Source organism: Garra rufa, chromosome 10 (assembly GCF_049309525.1).
Source record: "Garra rufa chromosome 10, GarRuf1.0, whole genome shotgun sequence".
Taxonomy (NCBI): domain Eukaryota; kingdom Metazoa; phylum Chordata; class Actinopteri; order Cypriniformes; family Cyprinidae; genus Garra; species Garra rufa.
The window spans coordinates 31,970,245-31,989,263 of NC_133370.1; the positions used below are offsets into that span (position 1 = coordinate 31,970,245).

The 19,019-nt window shown below is 37.3% G+C and overlaps 1 protein-coding gene across 1 annotated transcript; it reads left to right on the plus strand.

Moving 5' to 3' along the window:
• Positions 1-13,279: 13,279 nt before the first annotated feature.
• Positions 13,280-18,329, plus strand: amy2a (amylase alpha 2A). Its single transcript, XM_073849048.1, has 10 exons — positions 13,280-13,469; positions 13,565-13,711; positions 13,791-13,988; positions 14,097-14,327; positions 15,320-15,453; positions 16,947-17,069; positions 17,160-17,259; positions 17,341-17,462; positions 17,834-17,959; positions 18,110-18,329. The coding sequence occupies exons 1-10, from the start codon at positions 13,302-13,304 to the stop codon at positions 18,297-18,299; spliced, it is 1,539 nt and encodes a 512-aa protein (XP_073705149.1). The 5' UTR covers positions 13,280-13,301; the 3' UTR covers positions 18,300-18,329.
• The last annotated feature ends 690 nt before the right edge of the window (positions 18,330-19,019 follow it).

Genomic DNA, 19,019 nt, shown 5'->3' on the forward strand with positions numbered 1-19,019 from the left:
TCTTCTGGGTGAGTTTTGTTGTTGCAGTTCGGACCACTCCCCGCTTTATCTTTAGTCGCTTTAAATCCATGACTTAGATTCGAATTTCCCATGCAGCTTCTTTCAAACAATTTCAATTCAGCTCAGTCTTCTCCCATTACTCTTCATAAATTAAGTCCAATTTCCCGGGTTTCGGCACCAGTTTGTAAAGTACAGGGAAAGATTCCAAGGAGAAGAATTCTTATTTTATAATGATCATTTTATTGCCTACTCATTTTACAATTTTTCTTAATTGCGCGGGGAAAGGGGATTGGGAACAAAGGCAGCATGGAGTCTCTGTTGTGCGCGCTCACACTGCACGTCCATGTTTGCTTTATCCTGGGGAAGCTCCATGGACCACGCCCACTTCGACAAAGTAAGTCCATATATGGAAACGTGCATTACACGGAACGTCACCGTGGGTAAGGCTAAAGCTGCGACAACAATTGTTAATGACATACAATATAGCCACATCATATGTAATCTGCTGGAACGCCACTCTCTCATGTACACGCAAATGACAGTTAGTGGAAGCTATAGATTATGGTTTTAAATATGGATATTTTTCTTACACAAACAAATTGATTCAATTCAAGAGGCCTTTAATAACCCCCTGGAGGCATGTGGAGTACTTTTTATGATGGATGGATGCACTTTTTTCGACTATTGAATCTCAACAGTCATTCACTGTCATTATATAGCTTAGAAGATCCAGGACATTTTTTAATATGTGACCCGATCTGGCAAAATGAGTCGGAAGTCGCAACGTTCCATTTTAAGATACAGGATACAACAATGAAAAAAAAAATCGATTTTTCTTTTTTTTTAGCTAATTTCAAAGAACAGGCATTCAAAAATAATATCACAAAGTTTCGTAGTCCAGATAATTAAGTAAAGATATTTAAATTATTATTAAAGTTGACTTAAAGTTTTAGTAAATTCACTGGAAATGAACATTGCTTTTCTCACTTCTGAGCATTTCCCTATATTTCGGGTAGACCCTGAAACGTCATTATCTTTGTATAAAACCAATCAAAAAGCTTAGAAATGTTCACAAACATTGATCATTTGGGAAGCACCTTTTGACTGACCAGCACTCGATTGGTCCAGCCATCCTCCTGTCAGACTAGCAGCGCTCTGTGTAAACAAGCTAGCGAGAGTGGCTAAGGCTAGTCCTGATTTTTTTTTGATCTGAAGACGTGTCATCCTCCGATGAAAGCAACAGCGATGTCAAAGGTCCTTTGGATGCAGAAACGGAGCATGAATTTGTCACCCCTGTGGAAGAGAATCACGACGATGATGATGTTGAAAACGTTGTCTGTGACTGATGTTGGGGAAGTTAATAGGGTCATGTCTAGTTGTGAAGCAGTGTGTGTGGGAACAGTTAGCAGTGATTGAGATGATGAGTTAGCCAAAATACGTGCCTTTTTGCTGTAAAGGTTGTAAACTCAAGGTTGGAGAGCTGTGTTTTCTGTCATTTGATGTGTGTTCATGTGTGTGTACACACAATGTTTTATTCAAATAAATAATTTAAAATAATTTGAGCTTCAGCCTGGTTTAATAGCATTTATATATACAAATGTTTTTGGTCAAATTAAGCTGTAAAATAAATAGTTTATCCTGTTAAATGCAATGGATTTTGAAAAATATCAAAAATGAATATGAAATATGAAATTTGGGTCACTGTGACTCATTTTGCTGGATCTGACTGTATTTGTCTGAAAGAAGAAAGTCTTATACCCAGGATAGCTTGAGGTTGAGTAAATCATGGGGTAATTTTCATTTTTGGGTGAACAATCCCTTTAATACAAGCTACCAACAAAATATCTGGGCTGCATTTCCCAAAAGCACCAATGCTGCCAATGATTTCTACGTTATTTATGTGCTCTTCAAGTGCAGTTGGAAATATCACAATTACAAGCTGCGAGCACATGAATGGCCAAGCGAAGTCATCTTTACAAGTGGAAATCTTTAGATGATACAAGAGCTACTGTCACACTTCATGGACTCTTAGGTTGTTTTCTTCCCTCACGTATTCCCAGTGTGACCTAGTTTCTGTCTCCCCTTTTGATTCACTCTTGAGTCATTTGATTCACCTGTGTTAATTATCCTTGTTTGCTTTAGAACTCAAATTCTATCCTGTTCAGTGTTTGGCTGTCTGGTATTGAATGTCCTTTGCTTACGTGTGTCACCTGCCAACCTGTCTGTGGATATACCCTCTGTTTGGATTTACTAAAATATTATTTTCCTCCATCTCCTTTGTGCGTATTTTATAGACACCATAGCCTGACAGAATACCGAACTACAAAAGTGAAGTAAAGTGGTGTCTTCCCCTTCATTTGTCTTTTGTTTTGAAAGTTTTTCTTTTTGTTATAAATGATCCTGCCGTCGAGGACCACACTAGAGCCGTACCTCGCTAACTGAACACACTACCTGGACAACTGCCTCTGCACTGCACAGCTGTCCGAGGACGGTCCTTGCCGCCATCATTGAGTGGGTGCTGGTGTCCTGTGAATCGCAGCTTACCATGGATATCGTGAACAATGATGGAGCCCCACTCCGGACCCAGAGCCCAGTTCACCATCACCCCTGAGCCCATTGTGACCGACGAGCCATCACCAGAGAGAGTGACAGAACCAAGGATTGCCCCATATCCAAAGCCTGACCCATCTGACCAGGTGTGAGAGCCGGCAACTGAGCATGCGCTGGTGGATGAAGCAAGGAAGCGTGAGGGCTTGAAGAAAAGCCCTGCCCACTGCACCACCACTGAGGGTGAGCTGCCAGACTCTGAGGACATCTATAGACTCTAGTTCAGATTTATATGTGGACATGCCTATTCTTCTCCCACCATCTTCTGAACTGTCAGTCTGCCCTGAACTGTCTGTCTGTCCTGTCGCGAACACAGTGGTTGTTCTCCTGTCCACTGCGCTCCCTGTGTATACCCCTGATGCTCACAAATTCCCACCCACCGTCCTTCTTCTGCCTTCTCCTGTCATCCCTGCTTCTTGATCTATGGCACTGGTGCTTCCTGTCAGCCCCTCAGCCCACCATCTGTGAGGTGGGATTGCCACAGGTCTGCCAGTCTCCATCGGTGTTATGGCTGAAGGATCCCTAGTCTCCGCCTCCGGCCTCTGAGTCCCAGATACCGCCTCGGCCCCGTCGACCCAGCAGCTCCACCATGGCTTCTAGCTCCCTCCTCTCTGCCATGGCCAGTCAGTCCTCCCTCGTTCCTCCAGCTCCGCTTTGGTTATTCATCAACCATCCGCAACCTCAGGACTTCTGGCACCACCTTGGTCCTCTGTTACTCTGGCTCCGCTGTGGTCTTCTGGATTCCGGCCGCCGGAGTCATCTTCTCTGCCTTGGCCCTCCAGAGTCTCTGCCTTACCCTGGCTCATTGGTTCGCCATCGCTGCCCTGGTCACCCCCACCCCTGAGTCGTCAGTCCTTTCCTTTACCATGGCTTCTCCCTCCATCGGCTCCGCCGTGGATCGCCTTCATGGCTGTGGCCTGGCTCCTCCTGCTCCAAGTCCCTCCTGTTTTCTCCCTGGCTCCTCTCTCCATCTGATCCGCCTTGGCTCCTTCTGTCTCTCTCTTGGCTCCTCCCTCCATCTTTTCCACCCTGGCTCCTCCCTCCATCATCACCACGCTGGACTCTGTTGGTCGTCCTCCTCCTGGTCATCTGGCTACCTCCTAAACCTACTCCTGCCTGTCTGTGCTAGACTTTCGCCATCCCTCCAACGTCTCCTAATCCTTTTTTCTCTGCGTTGCAAAGTCGTCACTTCCGGGCGGGGGACCAACTGTCACACTTGATGGACTCTTAGGGTGTTTTCTTCCCTCACATGCTCCCAGTGTGACCCTCTGCGTGGATTTACTAAAAGACTATTTTCCTTCATCTTCTTTGTGCGTGTTTTATAGACACCGTAGTGTGACAGATGCTGAGTTGTGACATTGGAAGGGGTATGTTGATTTGAACCATGGTGTAAGCACTTATCTACATATAGACCATATAATATAGCTATAATCTAGAGATTAGTGAGAGGAAAGCGAGCCGTATGTACACAGCGGCACCATTTCCATATGCAAAACTGGCTGGCCGCCATGCCAGCAATTTACTGACAAATGTGTCAGAAGACACAGCTCTAATCGAACAAATGTACTCTGGATGTTATGGATTTAAAATCTTTGAGGCTTATGTAGCATATCTGGAAGCAGTTAAAAAGCAAGGGGACACATTCCCTCATGTGGAATCCTTTTTCCCATGAAGTGTCATTGTTTCCATAAGCACCGGGGTTTTTTACAGTACTATACCTTTAAATGGTGGGTTTGCTTTTGGGACTGGATATGTAAAGTATGTTGATGTCCTTCCTAAGTCAAATGAGTGCTAAAATAAGTGCTGTTTTTTTTTCTTTTTATTCATCAAAAAAATTCTAAAATATAAAAAAAAGTATCACAGTTTACACAATTTGTTTACAGTTTGGTATGCTAAATATATATACACTACCAGTCAAAAGTTGTTGGACAGTAAGATTTTAAATGTTTATTAAAGAAGTCTATTCTGCTTACAAAGCCTGCATTTATTTGATCCAAAGTACAGCAAGGACAGTAACGTTTTGAAATATTTGTATATTTAAAATAACTGTTTTCTATTTAAAATTTTCATATTTAAAATTTGTATTTATTCCTGTGATTTCAAAGCTGAATTTTTATCATCATCACTCCAGTTATGTTGAAAACAGATGAGTAGAATTGTTTTCAGGTTTCTTTGACCCCAATCTTTAGATCTTTCTATTCATTAAAAAATCCTGAAAAAAAAGTACTCAACTGTTTTAATTATTGGTAATAATAATTAGTGTTTCTTAAACAGCAAATCAGCATATTACAATGATTTTAGAAGAATCATGTAACACTGAAGTCTGGAGTAATGATGCTGAAAATTTAGCTTTGACCACAGGAATAAATTATATTTAAAAATATATTTAAATAGAAAACAGTTATTTTAAATATAAAAATATTTCTAAATGTTACTGTTTTTGCTGTACTTTGGATCAAATAAATGCATGTTTCATGAGCAGAAGAGACTTCTTTAAAAAATAAATAAATAAAAATCTTACTGTTCAAAAACTTTTGACTGGTAGTGTAAATTTAATGACATATAACAAATTGCATTTTGAAATATATCAAAACAGAAAGCTGCTATATTAAATTGTAATAATATTTTGATATTAACAATATTTTAACATTTAACATTAATAACTGTTACATTCATAATATAGTCCATATACACTGCAAGTATACCATTTCAAGTGCAAGCTATTCAGAAAAAGCTTTCAAATGATAAATGTCTTTTGCTGCAGCACATGCTTTTTCGACAGCCTGCAATCAAACCACTGTAATTGGTGGCATGATGTCACAAAGCACAAGCTTCAGTTAGTTGTATGAAACCACAGAACCATATTCCAGTCTGCTGTGGCTTTGTCAAGCTTGCTTCAAATATGTGCAACACTTGCTTAATGATGGTCTTGGATGAAAGGGAGTGCTTATACAGTTTCAAAACCCCCGCGATGGACGATCACGATGCCAATGGGTCAATAAATGCCTTGACGAAGATTGCACACATGTGGTTAGTTTAGTCTTAAAGTCTTAAATATACTTGGGAACCCTGTAGTCATGAAAAATGAATAATGTCAGGGGGGAGCAGCGGTTCAGTGTGTCAGTGGAGACACGCAAAATGGTCTGGCCAATCTAAGTGAGGGTTAGAGACGTGCCCTCTGGTGCCAAGCTAAAGACTGCTTGGCACTCACTGGAAAGCACCTCCCAAGAGCCTGGCAAGAGATGAAGTCTGTCAAGTTAAACAAATTAGGGACCATTTCTGAATGAATCAGTGGGAAAGTGGGTTTCTGAGAAACTGAGTCAACTGTTTTTCTTTTTTTGGAAGGGATAATGAGAGACATTTCTGTCGTTGTTTGATTAAAATGTAAAAACTAATGTATCTAAGAATCAGTTCTTGAAAAGCAGTCTAAGAAATTCTGCCAGTTTTTGTCTGATATGGCATTTGATTGTGTGGAGTGTCCTCTAGTGGAAAGAGCTGGGACAGTGATGACTCTGTTCTTACTTTGTTCAACCTGAGATGTTTTCAAGAACAGCATTAACAACCCAAATCTGAACCATGTTATCATCAACAGACTACTTGCATCATCAGTGTATTGCTTCTCAGGGCCTTTTTCTTCTGTAAGATCTTATGGAGAGAGAGAGAGAGATTTCAGTTTTATACGTTTTTGTGCGGCTTGGTTTCCAACTGTACCTCCTTCTCACATCTCTCTGTCTCCTAATTCAAATCTACAAGAGCATCCATCAAAATGCTATGTGGCCTCATGCCAAAGTCAACTTCCTGGATTGTACGGTTACTCACTTACACACATATACACAGACACACACAGCAACTTAGCTATAAAAATGAAGACATTCTATTGTTTTTATATACAGTGCCTTGCGAAAGTATTCATATCCCTTCATTTTTTCACGTTTTGTCATGTCATGTTGCTGCCTTACGTTGAACTGTTTTAAATGATTTTTTTTTCACATCAGTCTACACTCCATGCACCATGATGACAAAGCAAAAACAAAACCGGCACAACTTCAAAAAAAAAAAAAAAAAAAATGAAATAAGTACATTGCATAAGTATATAACTCTTTACAAACCTGGGTCTCATGCAACAAGATTTGCACATCAACATTTGGCAATTATCTGCCATTCTTTGCCTCACCTTTTCACCTCTCAAGCTCTGTCAGCTTGGATGAGGTCTGGCAGACATTTTCAGGTTTCTCCAGAAATGTTTGATTGGGTTCAAACCCAGGCTCTTGGGCCACTCAAGGATATTTACAGAGCTGTCTATAAGCCACCCTTACTGTGTGCTTAGGGTAATTGTCCTGTTGGAAGGTGAACCTTCTGCCCAGTCTGAGGTTCTGAATGCTCTGGACTGATGATTGGAATTGAGGTTCATCAGACCAGAAATTTGCGTTTTTGCAAATTCCAAGTGTGTTTTCACTGAGAAGAGGATTGAGTTATGCCACACCACCATAACCCAGATTGGTGGAGTGTAGCAGTGATGTTTGTCCTTCTGTAAGTTTCTCTGCATTATGATCATGGAGCACAACTAGAGTGGAACTAGAGTGACCATCAGATTATTGGTCACCACTCTAGCCAAGGCCCTTCTCCATCAATTGCTCAGTTTGGCCAGGAGGCCAGCTCTAGGAAGAGTCATGGTTGTTTCAAACTTCTTCCATTAAAGGTAACAGAGACTACATGCTTCTGTGAACATTCAATGCAGCAGAATTTTTTCTGAACTCTTCCCCAGATGTGGCTTGATGCAATCCTGTCTCTGAGGTCTACAGACAGTTTTCTTTTATTACCTCAGGGCTTGGTTTTTGCTCTGACGTGCATTTTCAGCTGTTAGACCTTTTATTAAGATGTGTGTTCTTTTTCAAACCATACCCACTCAACTGAATTTGTCACAGGTACTACACCCAAAGTGCAGTAACACCTACAAGCAATATGACTGCTCCTGAGCTAAATTTTAACTGTCCCAGATAAGGGTATGAATACTTTTGCAATGGAATCATTTAGGTTTTTAATTTTTAATAAATTCGCATGGTGTTAAAAAACTGTTTTTGCTTTGCCATTATAGTGTATGGAGTGCAGACTGACGTAAAAAAAAAAAGTAATTTAAAGCAGTTTAACATAAGGTAGCAACATAACAAATATGAAAAAAATGAAGGGGTATGAATACTTTTGCAAGGCACTGTACTATAACCTACCCCTTGTCAGATTTTTTCTAAAAGAAGTTAGGTACACACACACAGTACATTTCACAGACCTATGTTGTTTTTCTATACAGGTAGTTTTATAAAACCTGACCTTAACCCATACCCTAACATAAAACATTCAGCATTTTTACAATTTGAAAAAGAATTTGATTTACTTTATTTTTATACTGTTTTTACAAATGAGGTGGTTTTCTTTACAAAAGAAGGTTTTAAAATGCTTTGTCAGATTTAGCTCACTTCTGGTACAAATTTGTCCCCAACATATGTTTAATATGGTATAGTAGTTACAGACATACAACAATTCACTTATATTCTCTACATAACAATGAAAAAATAAAACAAACAAAGTGCTTTAAAACATATCCCTCTCCTCTTTTTCTCCCAATTTGTGATTTGGCAAGATATATTACTTAAAGTACAATTGTCTATATATTTAGACTGACATTTTATTTTCTTGTTTTAAACATAAATCTAACCCAATTTAGAGGGGTTTATTCTTAAAACTGAGTTTCAATTGCTAAAAGTGGATTATGGTTTCTTTTGGCTTGTCAATTTTCCTACTGACTCAGCTTGCTTGACTTTACTTAACTTAAAGACATTGGGTTTAAAAAAGAATTAAGTTTTAACTATCAGATAAACTAAAAGCATAATTCTTTGCGTTTACATAAAAGTTGTGGCTGTGAAATATCACATATGTTCAGTTTATCTAGATGACTATTTGGTGGCAGCCCTATCATGCCTCAGACTGACTGTGACCTTCATGCCAGTGCCAAACCACGCAAGATCAATATTCCTCTTTTGATGGCCATTCACTCATCATGCTAGGGAATGCCAGGAAAACGAGACACGGTGATCAAAATTTCCATTTAGACAGAATTTCTAGTATTGGTATACACAGCATTTTACATGGATTTTCTTTGAACCACACTGTCTTATTTTAGTTCAAAAAAAGAAAAAAAAGCAGAACTTAGAAAGAGGGAGCGGGACAAGATGCAAAAGAGAAATGAAAAAGAATTGTGTGCTCAAATACAACCACTGGAAAAGACATTTATAGAAACTGCTAACCACGCAGTTTAAAAGTACAGAGGAGAGAGATTGAAGACTACGTAAAGCGGGGCTGTCTATACTAAGCTGGTCTCTTTTTTTGTCCCAGGACTTGGGCAGACTGAGTACCAGTGCCAGTGATTCTGACAGAAACCTCTCCTCTCTTGGCTACTGTTATGGCAGTGTGTTTGAGGGGAACAGGGCCAGCCGAAGACAGAAAGTTGGACCAAAAAGGGGCAAAACTGTGAACACACTGTGAACTGTATCCATGATCAAAAACAAATAAATTCCACAGCCACTGAATCATCTGGTCAGCTTCTGTTCACTTTAGAAGCCCTTTCCACTCAAAACCAACAGGATACTCCTATTGTCAGAATATGAATTCTCTTGGTTTGTAGAGATATATTTTGGTTACAGTTTTTAAGCATTTATGACAAGTGTTGGCGAAAGTGGTCTCTGGAAGGATACTAAAGCCTAAATGAAGATGGTTTAAATTGTTTCCACATGTAGAATCAGTACTTTGTGTGAATATATGCTGGTTTCAATAAACTCACTCTTAAAATTAAAGGTGCTTTAAAAGGTTCGGGTTTGCATCGGTTATATATTGTTGTATTGGCATCTTTTCATTTGTGAAAATAATTACTGTTAATGTAATTCCTTAATTTATAAGCTAAGAAGTTAGAAAACTAGGAGGGTTAATGTTAGAGTCAATGTGTCTTTACAAAATGGCTGTATCCATTTTATGATTTTGTTTTAGAGTTATATAGTACAATAAAACTCCATACAAACATCATAAAATGAAGAAAGCCATCATTTTGACCTTTTACATTTTGTTCACAGGCTACAACACAAAAGTAAAAAACTTGTCAGAAGTTTAAGTGTAAGACAAAGATATTTCCTCACCAATAGTGCGCTCAAATTTTGAGACAAGACAAGAGAGAGAAAGAGAGGAATGTTTCCCTCAGTTACGACTTTCTGCTTGCGTCCATAAGAGCGAAGCGCCTGTTTCCCGCTGACTACTATAAAACGAGATCATTAAATTGATTCCATCTGTACGTTTGTGAATAACTTTCCATTCACCAGCACATGCTTCAGCCCCTTTTCCTTTATAGTCCCCTTTATTAATGAAGATTTATAATGTGTCTGCTGCCAAAAATCCATACCTATATTTCACCATAAATAAAATAAGTATGTGCCATAATTACTATTACTTAAAACCATTTAATCTTAACCTGAAACATTAAACACTGTACTCTGCTGGTAAAGGGAATGCATTGAAACTTAACAACATAAAAGAACTTGCTGACAGCTCTGGACTCATTTTGCAAAGATTAATGAAAAGTAATGGCTACTGCCAACATCGCACAACAAATGCTTGACTGATGAATGCTGCTGTTTGTGTGTGATGTCAAACTAATGGGTGTTTATAGAGTTTGTAGACACGGTCCTTATCCAGATGCCATCCGGTCATTAACTTGCTTATTGCAGACTCTCATTCATCAGTTTGAACCGAATTCAAAGTTCACAGTTGTGCAACCAAAGGAAATGTAGTTCAGTGAGTAAATTCTGATATGTGGTTAAGATCACTTCAAGATGTGTTATGTGGTCTGTAACACCATCTCGTGTCTCATGGTGGCGCTGGTGCACTTTCTCACATGCTGACAGTAAGAGTCCACTTTTTATGAGAGTGTATATTGTAAATGACACATTGCAAATCAACACATTGCAAATTCATAACAGTCAGCTTAAAAAAGACAGAATAATTTTGAGATGACTTTTATGATAATGCCATAATGTCACAAGATGCCATTCATCATAATGATAATGTAAATATTCTTTTAAATTATGACTTCACCTTTATTCATAATTTAAGATAATGTACTTGCCTTTTGTTTTACTAGTACACAGAGTGTCTGTTAAATTCAAATATGAAATAGTATCTGAATGTTTTTTTTTTTGCAATATAAACAATGTGTTGTTATTATTATTAGTATTTATATAAACAATAATACTTATAATTATTATAATAATGGATGGTATCAACTTGGAACAACACTATGATAATTTAACAATGTTACAGTGATGTACTACTATTTAATAATATATCTTGCATTGCTGAAAATAAGATGATACTCACTCATTAAACATATCTTTTCAGGTCTTCTTCCTGGTTGCTGATTCTGAAGTAAGCATGTCCATCTCCTCCAACCTTCATCTGCCAGGCTTGGTAGTGTTTAGGGTCCCATTCAGCTCCCTAGAGCACATAGTGAATAATATGCTGGTTATAACAGTTATAACACACTAATGGATTTCCAGACAAAAGTTTGGGAGGAACTTTTAAGGGAGAACTTCTCATATTCCATTCTCAACACTGGTGTGTTGCAGGGTTGTGTATTCGTCCCACCACAGAACAGCTTTCTGACCTACAGCTACATCGTCAAACACAAGAACTATCACATCAAGTTCACTTTCAAAGCTCTGAGAAAAAAAAAGACAAGTGTGATCACTTGAGGCCTTGGTCAGAGGACACCAGTCTTCCATATCCAATATGTAAGCAATGCACATCCTTATTATTCCTGACTGTAAACATAATCAATGACCTTTCATGGACCTTAAACAAAAAAAGTTTTCTAGAGAGTTTGAGAGAGCTGGTCTGCAAACCCATATCCTCTGACGAAGCCTCTGCAGATATGCCTCTGTTTGAAAGTGTTTTGACAAACGGCATCAGTCACCTGTCATATAGCATGTACACTTCGATTTCTTCAGGGAAATAGGCCTGATGTTATGTACACTAACAGTCAAAAGTTTTTGAACAGTAAGGTTTTTGATGTTTTCACTAAGCCTGCATTTATTTGATCCAAAGTACAGCACAAAACAAGACATTTTGAAATATTTTTACTTATTAAAATAACTTTTCTATTTGAATATATTTTAAAATTAGTTTATTCCTGTGATTTTAAAACTGAATTTTAAGCATCATAACTCCAGTCACAGGACCCTTTAGAAATCATTATAATATTCTAATTTGCTGCTCTAAAAAATGATTATTATGTTGAAAACAGCTGAGTAGAATGTTTTCAGTTTTTTTTTATGAATATAAAGTTCAGAAGAATAGCATTTATCTGAAATAGAAATCTTTCGTAACATTAATATAAATGTCTTTATTATGACTTTTGAGCCATTTAAAGCATCCTTGCTAAATAAAAGTTAATTTCTATGATTATTTACCAAAAACAAATATTATACTGTATGATGTGACAAAAGCTTTTTATTTCAGATAAATGCTGATCTTTGGATCTTTCTATTCATCAAAGAATCTTGAAAACAGCAAATCAGCATATTAGAATGATTTCTAAAGGATCATGTGACACTGAAGACTGGAGTAATGATGCTTGTTTTGATCACAGGAATAAATGACATTTTAAAATATATTAAAATAAAAAACAGTTATAAAAAATCTATTTTTTTGCTGTACTCTGGATCAAATAAACGCAGGCCTAGTGAGAAGAAGAGACTTGACCTTTGGACTATGTATTGATTTATTGTGTTAAAATTTCAAGTACACAATGAACAAACTGTATTTTAATGAATTAACATTAACAAAGATGAATAAATAGTGCAATAAATGTATTGTTCATTGTTTGTTCATGTTAACAAATTAAAGTGTTACATAATATTCATAATTTATACAGGTATCAAGTCAAGTATATCTAGTGTATAATTTCAATGTTGTTTTGCTTTGCTTAGTTGCCTAAATTTAGCATTATTTAGCAAATTTTTAGCATGTTACTTATGTTGTAAGTAATAAGGATTCATATAATATTTCTTACACAAGTATTGTAATAGTTATTTATATAATAAAAAATCACAGTCACACAGATGATTTGATTTTTGGTTTGCTTTGATTTGGCTTTCATTTTTTTTCTCACATAATATTTGCGATTGTTGCAAAAACTTGCTATTTTTGTGACATGGGATTCAGTGGTGTTTTTTCACCTGTTCCAGTTTTTTTAAGTTAAGTTCAGTTAACTGTATTTATATAACACATTATATAATACTGCAAAACAGCTTTACAGCAAAAGCAAGTGTAAGCTATTAAGTATTAGAGTTTTATAATGAACGAACTTAGAGTTTATATCCTCATCTTTGTAATGTAAATTAGTTTATAGAAGGGAAAACATTTTTTCAAGCTACTTCTATTTTGTTACCTAACTGTTTTATAACATAATGGTTATGCTGATAAGTGTATTTAGAGAGGTCTCTCAAGGTTTACACCATGGGAAACAGTCAGTGTTTTTCACCTGTTCAAAGTGGCTTTTCCAAACCCTGATTGGTCAGAGGAAAAATGTCATTTTGAATATAAACAGAACATGATCCTAGTTGTAGTTGTAGGTTTTTTCTCTGAACCACACAAGGATGAAACTTTTGATCTTGGCTGCCTTGTTCGGACTGAGCCTTGCTCAGTTTGACGCAAACATAAAAAACGGAAGGACTGCCATCGTCCACCTGTTTGAATGGCGCTGGGCCGATATCGCAGCAGAGTGTGAGCGCTACCTCGGACCAAATGGCTTTGGTGGAGTTCAGGTATTTTTAAACATATCATTATAGTTAAGCCTGCAAAGGGTGCTTTATGAGAAAAAAGTATAATAGTAATAACAAACTATTGATTTCCCTTTCAGATCTCTCCTCCAAGTGAAAGCATTATTGTCACAAGCCCCTGGCACCCATGGTGGCAGAGATACCAGCCAATTGGTTACAATCTGTGTTCCAGATCAGGAAATGAAAATGAGCTGAGAGACATGATCACTAGGTGCAACAATGTCGGGGTAAATATAAATGGCAAACGTAAAGCATATCATTTTAAGCTTCCTGCGTACAATTCACAGATTTCCGTTTGTTTTGTAGGTGAACATCTATGTTGACGCAGTCATCAACCACATGTGTGGAGCAGGTGGTGGATCCGGTACTCATTCAAGCTGTGGTTCATATTTCGATGCCAACAGCAAGGACTTCCCCAGCGTTCCTTACTCCTCCTTGGACTTCAATGATGGCAAATGCAACACTGGCAGTGGAAACATTGAGAACTACAATGATATCAATCAAGTATGAGATGATATCATGTCAAAGTGTTCATTTCAACCATTGATTTATTGTGCAGTGTGGACTCTTGTTGTTTTCATGTTTCAAATCTGAGCTCTGTATTGATGGCAGGTGAGGAACTGTCGTCTGGTTGGTCTTCTGGACTTGGCTTTGGAGAAGGACTATGTGCGTGGTAAGGTGGCTGACTACATGAACAAGCTGATCGACATTGGAGTGGCTGGGTTCAGAGTGGACGCCTGCAAGCACATGTGGCCCGGTGATCTTTCTGCAGTCTATGGCCGTCTCCATAACCTGAACACCCAGTGGTTCCCATCTGGTTCCAAACCTTTTATCTTCCAAGAGGTATTTCCATTCATTTCCAAAAGAAATATATACAGGTGGCATGTACAGTGCCTTGCAAAAGTATTCTAACCCCTTCATTTTTTCACATTTTGTTTTGTTGCAGCATCATGTTAAACTGCTTTAAATTAGTTTTTCCCCACATCAGTTTACACTCCATACACCATAATAATGACAAAGCAAAAACCAGATTTGCAAATTTTTCAAATTTATTAAAAATAAAACACTGAAATAAGTACATTGCATAAGTATTCATACCCTTAACTCAGTACATAGTTGAAGCACCTTTACAGCCTCAAGTCTTTTTGGGTATGATGTGACAAGCTTTGCACATCTGCATTTGGCAATTATCTGCCATTCTTTGCCTCACCGTTTCACCTCTCAAGCTCTGTCAGCTTGGATGGGGGCTGGCAGACATTTTCTAGAGTCTTAGTTGTTCCAATCGTCTTCCATTATGGATAATGGAGGCTACATGTTTCTGTGAACCTTCAATGCAGCAGATTTTTTTCTGAACTCTTCCCTAGATCATTGCCTTAATGCAAGTCTGTCACTGAGCTCTACAGGCAGTTATCTTGACCTCAGGACTTGGTTTTTGCTCTGATATGCATTTTGAACTGTTAGACCTTTTCTGGGAGTTGTGTGCCTTTCTAAATCATACTCATTCAAATGAATTTGCCACAGTTTAACTCCACTCCAAGTGTAGTAACATCTAGAAGCAATATGAATGCTCCTGAGTTAAATTTCGAGTGTCCCAGAAAAGGGTTTGAATACTTATGCAACGGGATCTTTTCAGTTTTTTATTTTTAATAAATTTGCACAAATGTATTTTTTGCTTTGCCATTATGGAGTAGGGAGTGTAGATTGATGTGGGGAAAAAGTAATTTAAAGTAGTTTAACATAAGGCAGCAACATAACAAAATGTGAAAAAAATGAAGGGGTATGAATAATTTCGCAAGGCACTGTATGTATGAGTGACTTATTAGGTGTGTTTTTAGGTTATTGATCTCGGTGGGGAGCCCATCACAGCAGGTGAATACACTGGAATTGGAAGGGTGACTGAGTTCAAGTATGGTGCTAAGCTGGGCAATGTCATCCGCAGATGGAATGGAGAAAAACTTGCCTACCTCAAGTAAGTACAGTGGTGGATTTGCATTACTATTAATTATACAATATATTTGGTGATAGAATTTGATTGGTCAGACAGCATGCTGCAACAGCACTAGGACTTTTCACTGGTTAAAATATTACACCATTACACCATTAAAATTTATACACCGTTATGTGGTGTCAAGTAATTGTACGAGTGAGTAAATCATAATTTATCCGATTTAGTCGAAAAACGTATTCATTCAGGAACAAACAAGTGACTCTTTATGAGTGAGCAATTGAATCATTCACTCAGCTGATTTGTTTTGAAATACAGATTCATTCAGAAACAACTGACTGTTTTTGTGATTAAGCAGGTGAATTGGTCATTCATCCCATTTGTGCAAAACACTGATTTATCTAGGAATAAAACGAGTGACAAGCGAGTCACTGAATTATTAATTTGACTGATTTATTCAATTTATGCATTCATTAAGGAGCAAACAAGTGACTCTTTTTATGAGTGAGCAATTGAATAATTCACTCAGCTGATTTGTTTTGAAATACAGATTCGTTCAGAAACAGATGACTGTTTTTATGATTAAGCAATTTAATTATTCACTCATCCCATTTGTTCAAAACATTGAATCATCTTGGAACAAAAGAAGTGACTAGGGAGTCGATGAATGATACCTTTAGATTGAACCTATTTATTTAACATATTTATTAATTCAGGAACAAACACGTGACTGTTTTTTAAGAATGAGCAATTCAATCATTCATTCTGGCATCTTTTTTGAAATACCGATTCGTTCAAAAATGGAACAAGTGACTGTTTTTATGAGTGTGCAACTGACTTTCGTTCAAAACTCTGATTCATTCAAGGTTAGATACAAGGGGCAGTTTTTATGATTAAGCAATTGAATTATTCACTTATGCCTTTTGTTCAAAACACTGATTCATCTAGTAATGAAACAGGTGACCTTTTTTATTTTTATGAGTAAACAACTGAATCATTCACTCAACCAATTCTTTCAAAACACTGATTCATTCAGGAACTAAACAAGTGTCTGTTTTTAAGAATAAGCAATTGAATCATGCACTTAGCCATTTGGCTTGAAACACTGATTCGTTCAGAAATTAAACAAGACTGTTTTTAGGAGTAAACTGAATAATTCACTCAGACTATTCTTTTAAAACACTGATTCATTTAGGGTCTAAAAAGTGACTGTTTTTATAAGCGTATAATTGAATCAGTCCCTCATTCGGTTTGTTTAAAACTCTGATTCATTCAGGATCGATACAAAGGACAGCTTTTATGAGTGAGAATTAAAATCATTTACAATCATTTACAATCAATCATTGAACAATAAAACAAACAAAGAACAATTGGTATTAAATGCAATATTGCATAAATATGTGAGCCTTATTGTTCATTTAAACATGTTCTAAGTGTCTTAGCTTTGTTTTGACACCCGGTTGTGTTTATTGTTTCTTGCTACCTGCAATTGACAGACAAACTGCTTTTTGTTTCAGGAACTGGGGTGAAGGTTGGGGCTTCATGGCTTCTGATAAAGCTTTGGTGTTTGTGGACAACCACGATAACCAGAGAGGACATGGTGCTGGAGGTGCATCTATTGTGACTTTCTGGGATTCCAGGTACAACTTCATCTTATTTTCATTTACAAAACAGAATTGGCAAATAAAAACATAACATTTCCTTTAATCTGTATTCATCCTTCTTTCCAGACTTTACAAAATGGCCGTAGGCTTCATGTTGGCTCACCCATATGGATTTACCAGAGTAATGTCCAGCTACAGGTGGGACCGCAACATCGTGAATGGAGTGGTAAATAGATGAGTCAAGTATGAAAACAAATGATAATTCAAATTTTTTCTTCTAATAACTGCTCACTTTCTCATTACTCAGGACCAAAATGACTGGCAGGGACCCCCCAGCAACAGTGATGGATCCACCAAACCTGTTCCCATCAACCCTGACTCTACCTGTGGAGATAACTGGGTTTGTGAGCACAGATGGCGTCAGATCAAGTGAGTTCTATCCCCCAGTTTCACTGCAAAACTGCATAACACTTGTAAACATCCATATTGGGGTCATTTTATTCAGCAAGGATGCATTACTTTTATCAAAAGTGAAGATACTAATGTTTCATAAGACTTTTATTTAAAATATAAATCATTATAAATTGAAATGCAAAATTTTAAAATTAAGCTTTGCCATTACATAAATAAATCTGAAAAATATTAAAATAGAAAACTTTTTTATTTTAAATTGTAAGAATATTTCACAATTAGTGTTTTTACTGTACTTAAGATAAAGATATATCAGACCCAAAGCTTTTACACATGAGCATTTATAGCCATTATAAGGAAGTACAATAAAAACAAACCTTATTCCACAGAAACATGGTGGCCTTCCGTAATGTTGTGAATGGACAGCCATTGTCTAACTGGTGGGACAATGGAAGCAACCAGATCTCTTTCAGCCGTGGTAGCAGAGGGTTCATTGTCTTTAACAATGATGATGGGTAAGAATTTGGTCAAACAAAAGATTTTTGTTTGTATTTCTATTGAGAGATATACTGTATACTGTTTAAAACAAGCTATGTACTGTGTATGTAGCTATACATATGTAGTTATCAACAGTATATAATCTATAACATTTACTTGTGCTTTAGGGAGATGAACGCAACCCTCACCACAGGCATGGCAGCAGGCACCTACTGTGATGTGATCTCTGGTCAGAAGGAAAGTGGCAGATGTACTGGCAAAGAGGTGGTGGTTGGAGGAGATGGACGTGCTACCATCAGAATCAGCAATCTGGACGAGGACCCATTCATTGCCATTCATGCTGACTCCAAGCTTTAAATGTTATTTAAATAAACAAGCAGCATAAAACTCAGAATTACTGTCATTTTTACAGTTTCATCATGTTGGCTCCAGTTGCAAAAAGTGCATTTTCAGCTTATCTGCAGAATGAATTATTCATTATTAAGAACTATGATATAATTAAAACTGTAAAACATTTTAGATTCCCAATTCCATTTGCTCTACATACTTTAAAAGCAGTATAATGATACATAAAAACAGTAAAAAAAAAAATATATTAATATAAAGTGTGAAGTTACTATAACCTTACTTCACTGTAATATCTTTAAAATAAGCTGTGTGTCCAGTAATGGGTTTCTGTTGTATCTCACGCATCGGTACAAAACCTTGTGATACTTTGAACACAGTGTACTTCTTTTCACTGCTCTCTGATCATTCTGATGGAGCCTGAGAGAAAAAAAGCTGCTTCTTTTCCTCAATAATGGCAAAAGAAATGAATGCAAGCTCGGTCCTTGCAGTCTGTCACTCAGCATGATGGCCAATAATGACCTGTCAGAGATACTGGCCACACATTGCAGAGCATAACCCAGAAGGTCTACAGGGTCTTGCCTTAACGAATGCTGAGATGGACTAGTACACCCAACGGGCCCGAGATAATGCATAATCTATTTCCCGCTTCACATCAAAAGTGACACAAATGTATTCCCTTAAACAATAGCCTTTAATAGCACAGAGAGCAGCTTTTGATGACTCCTAACC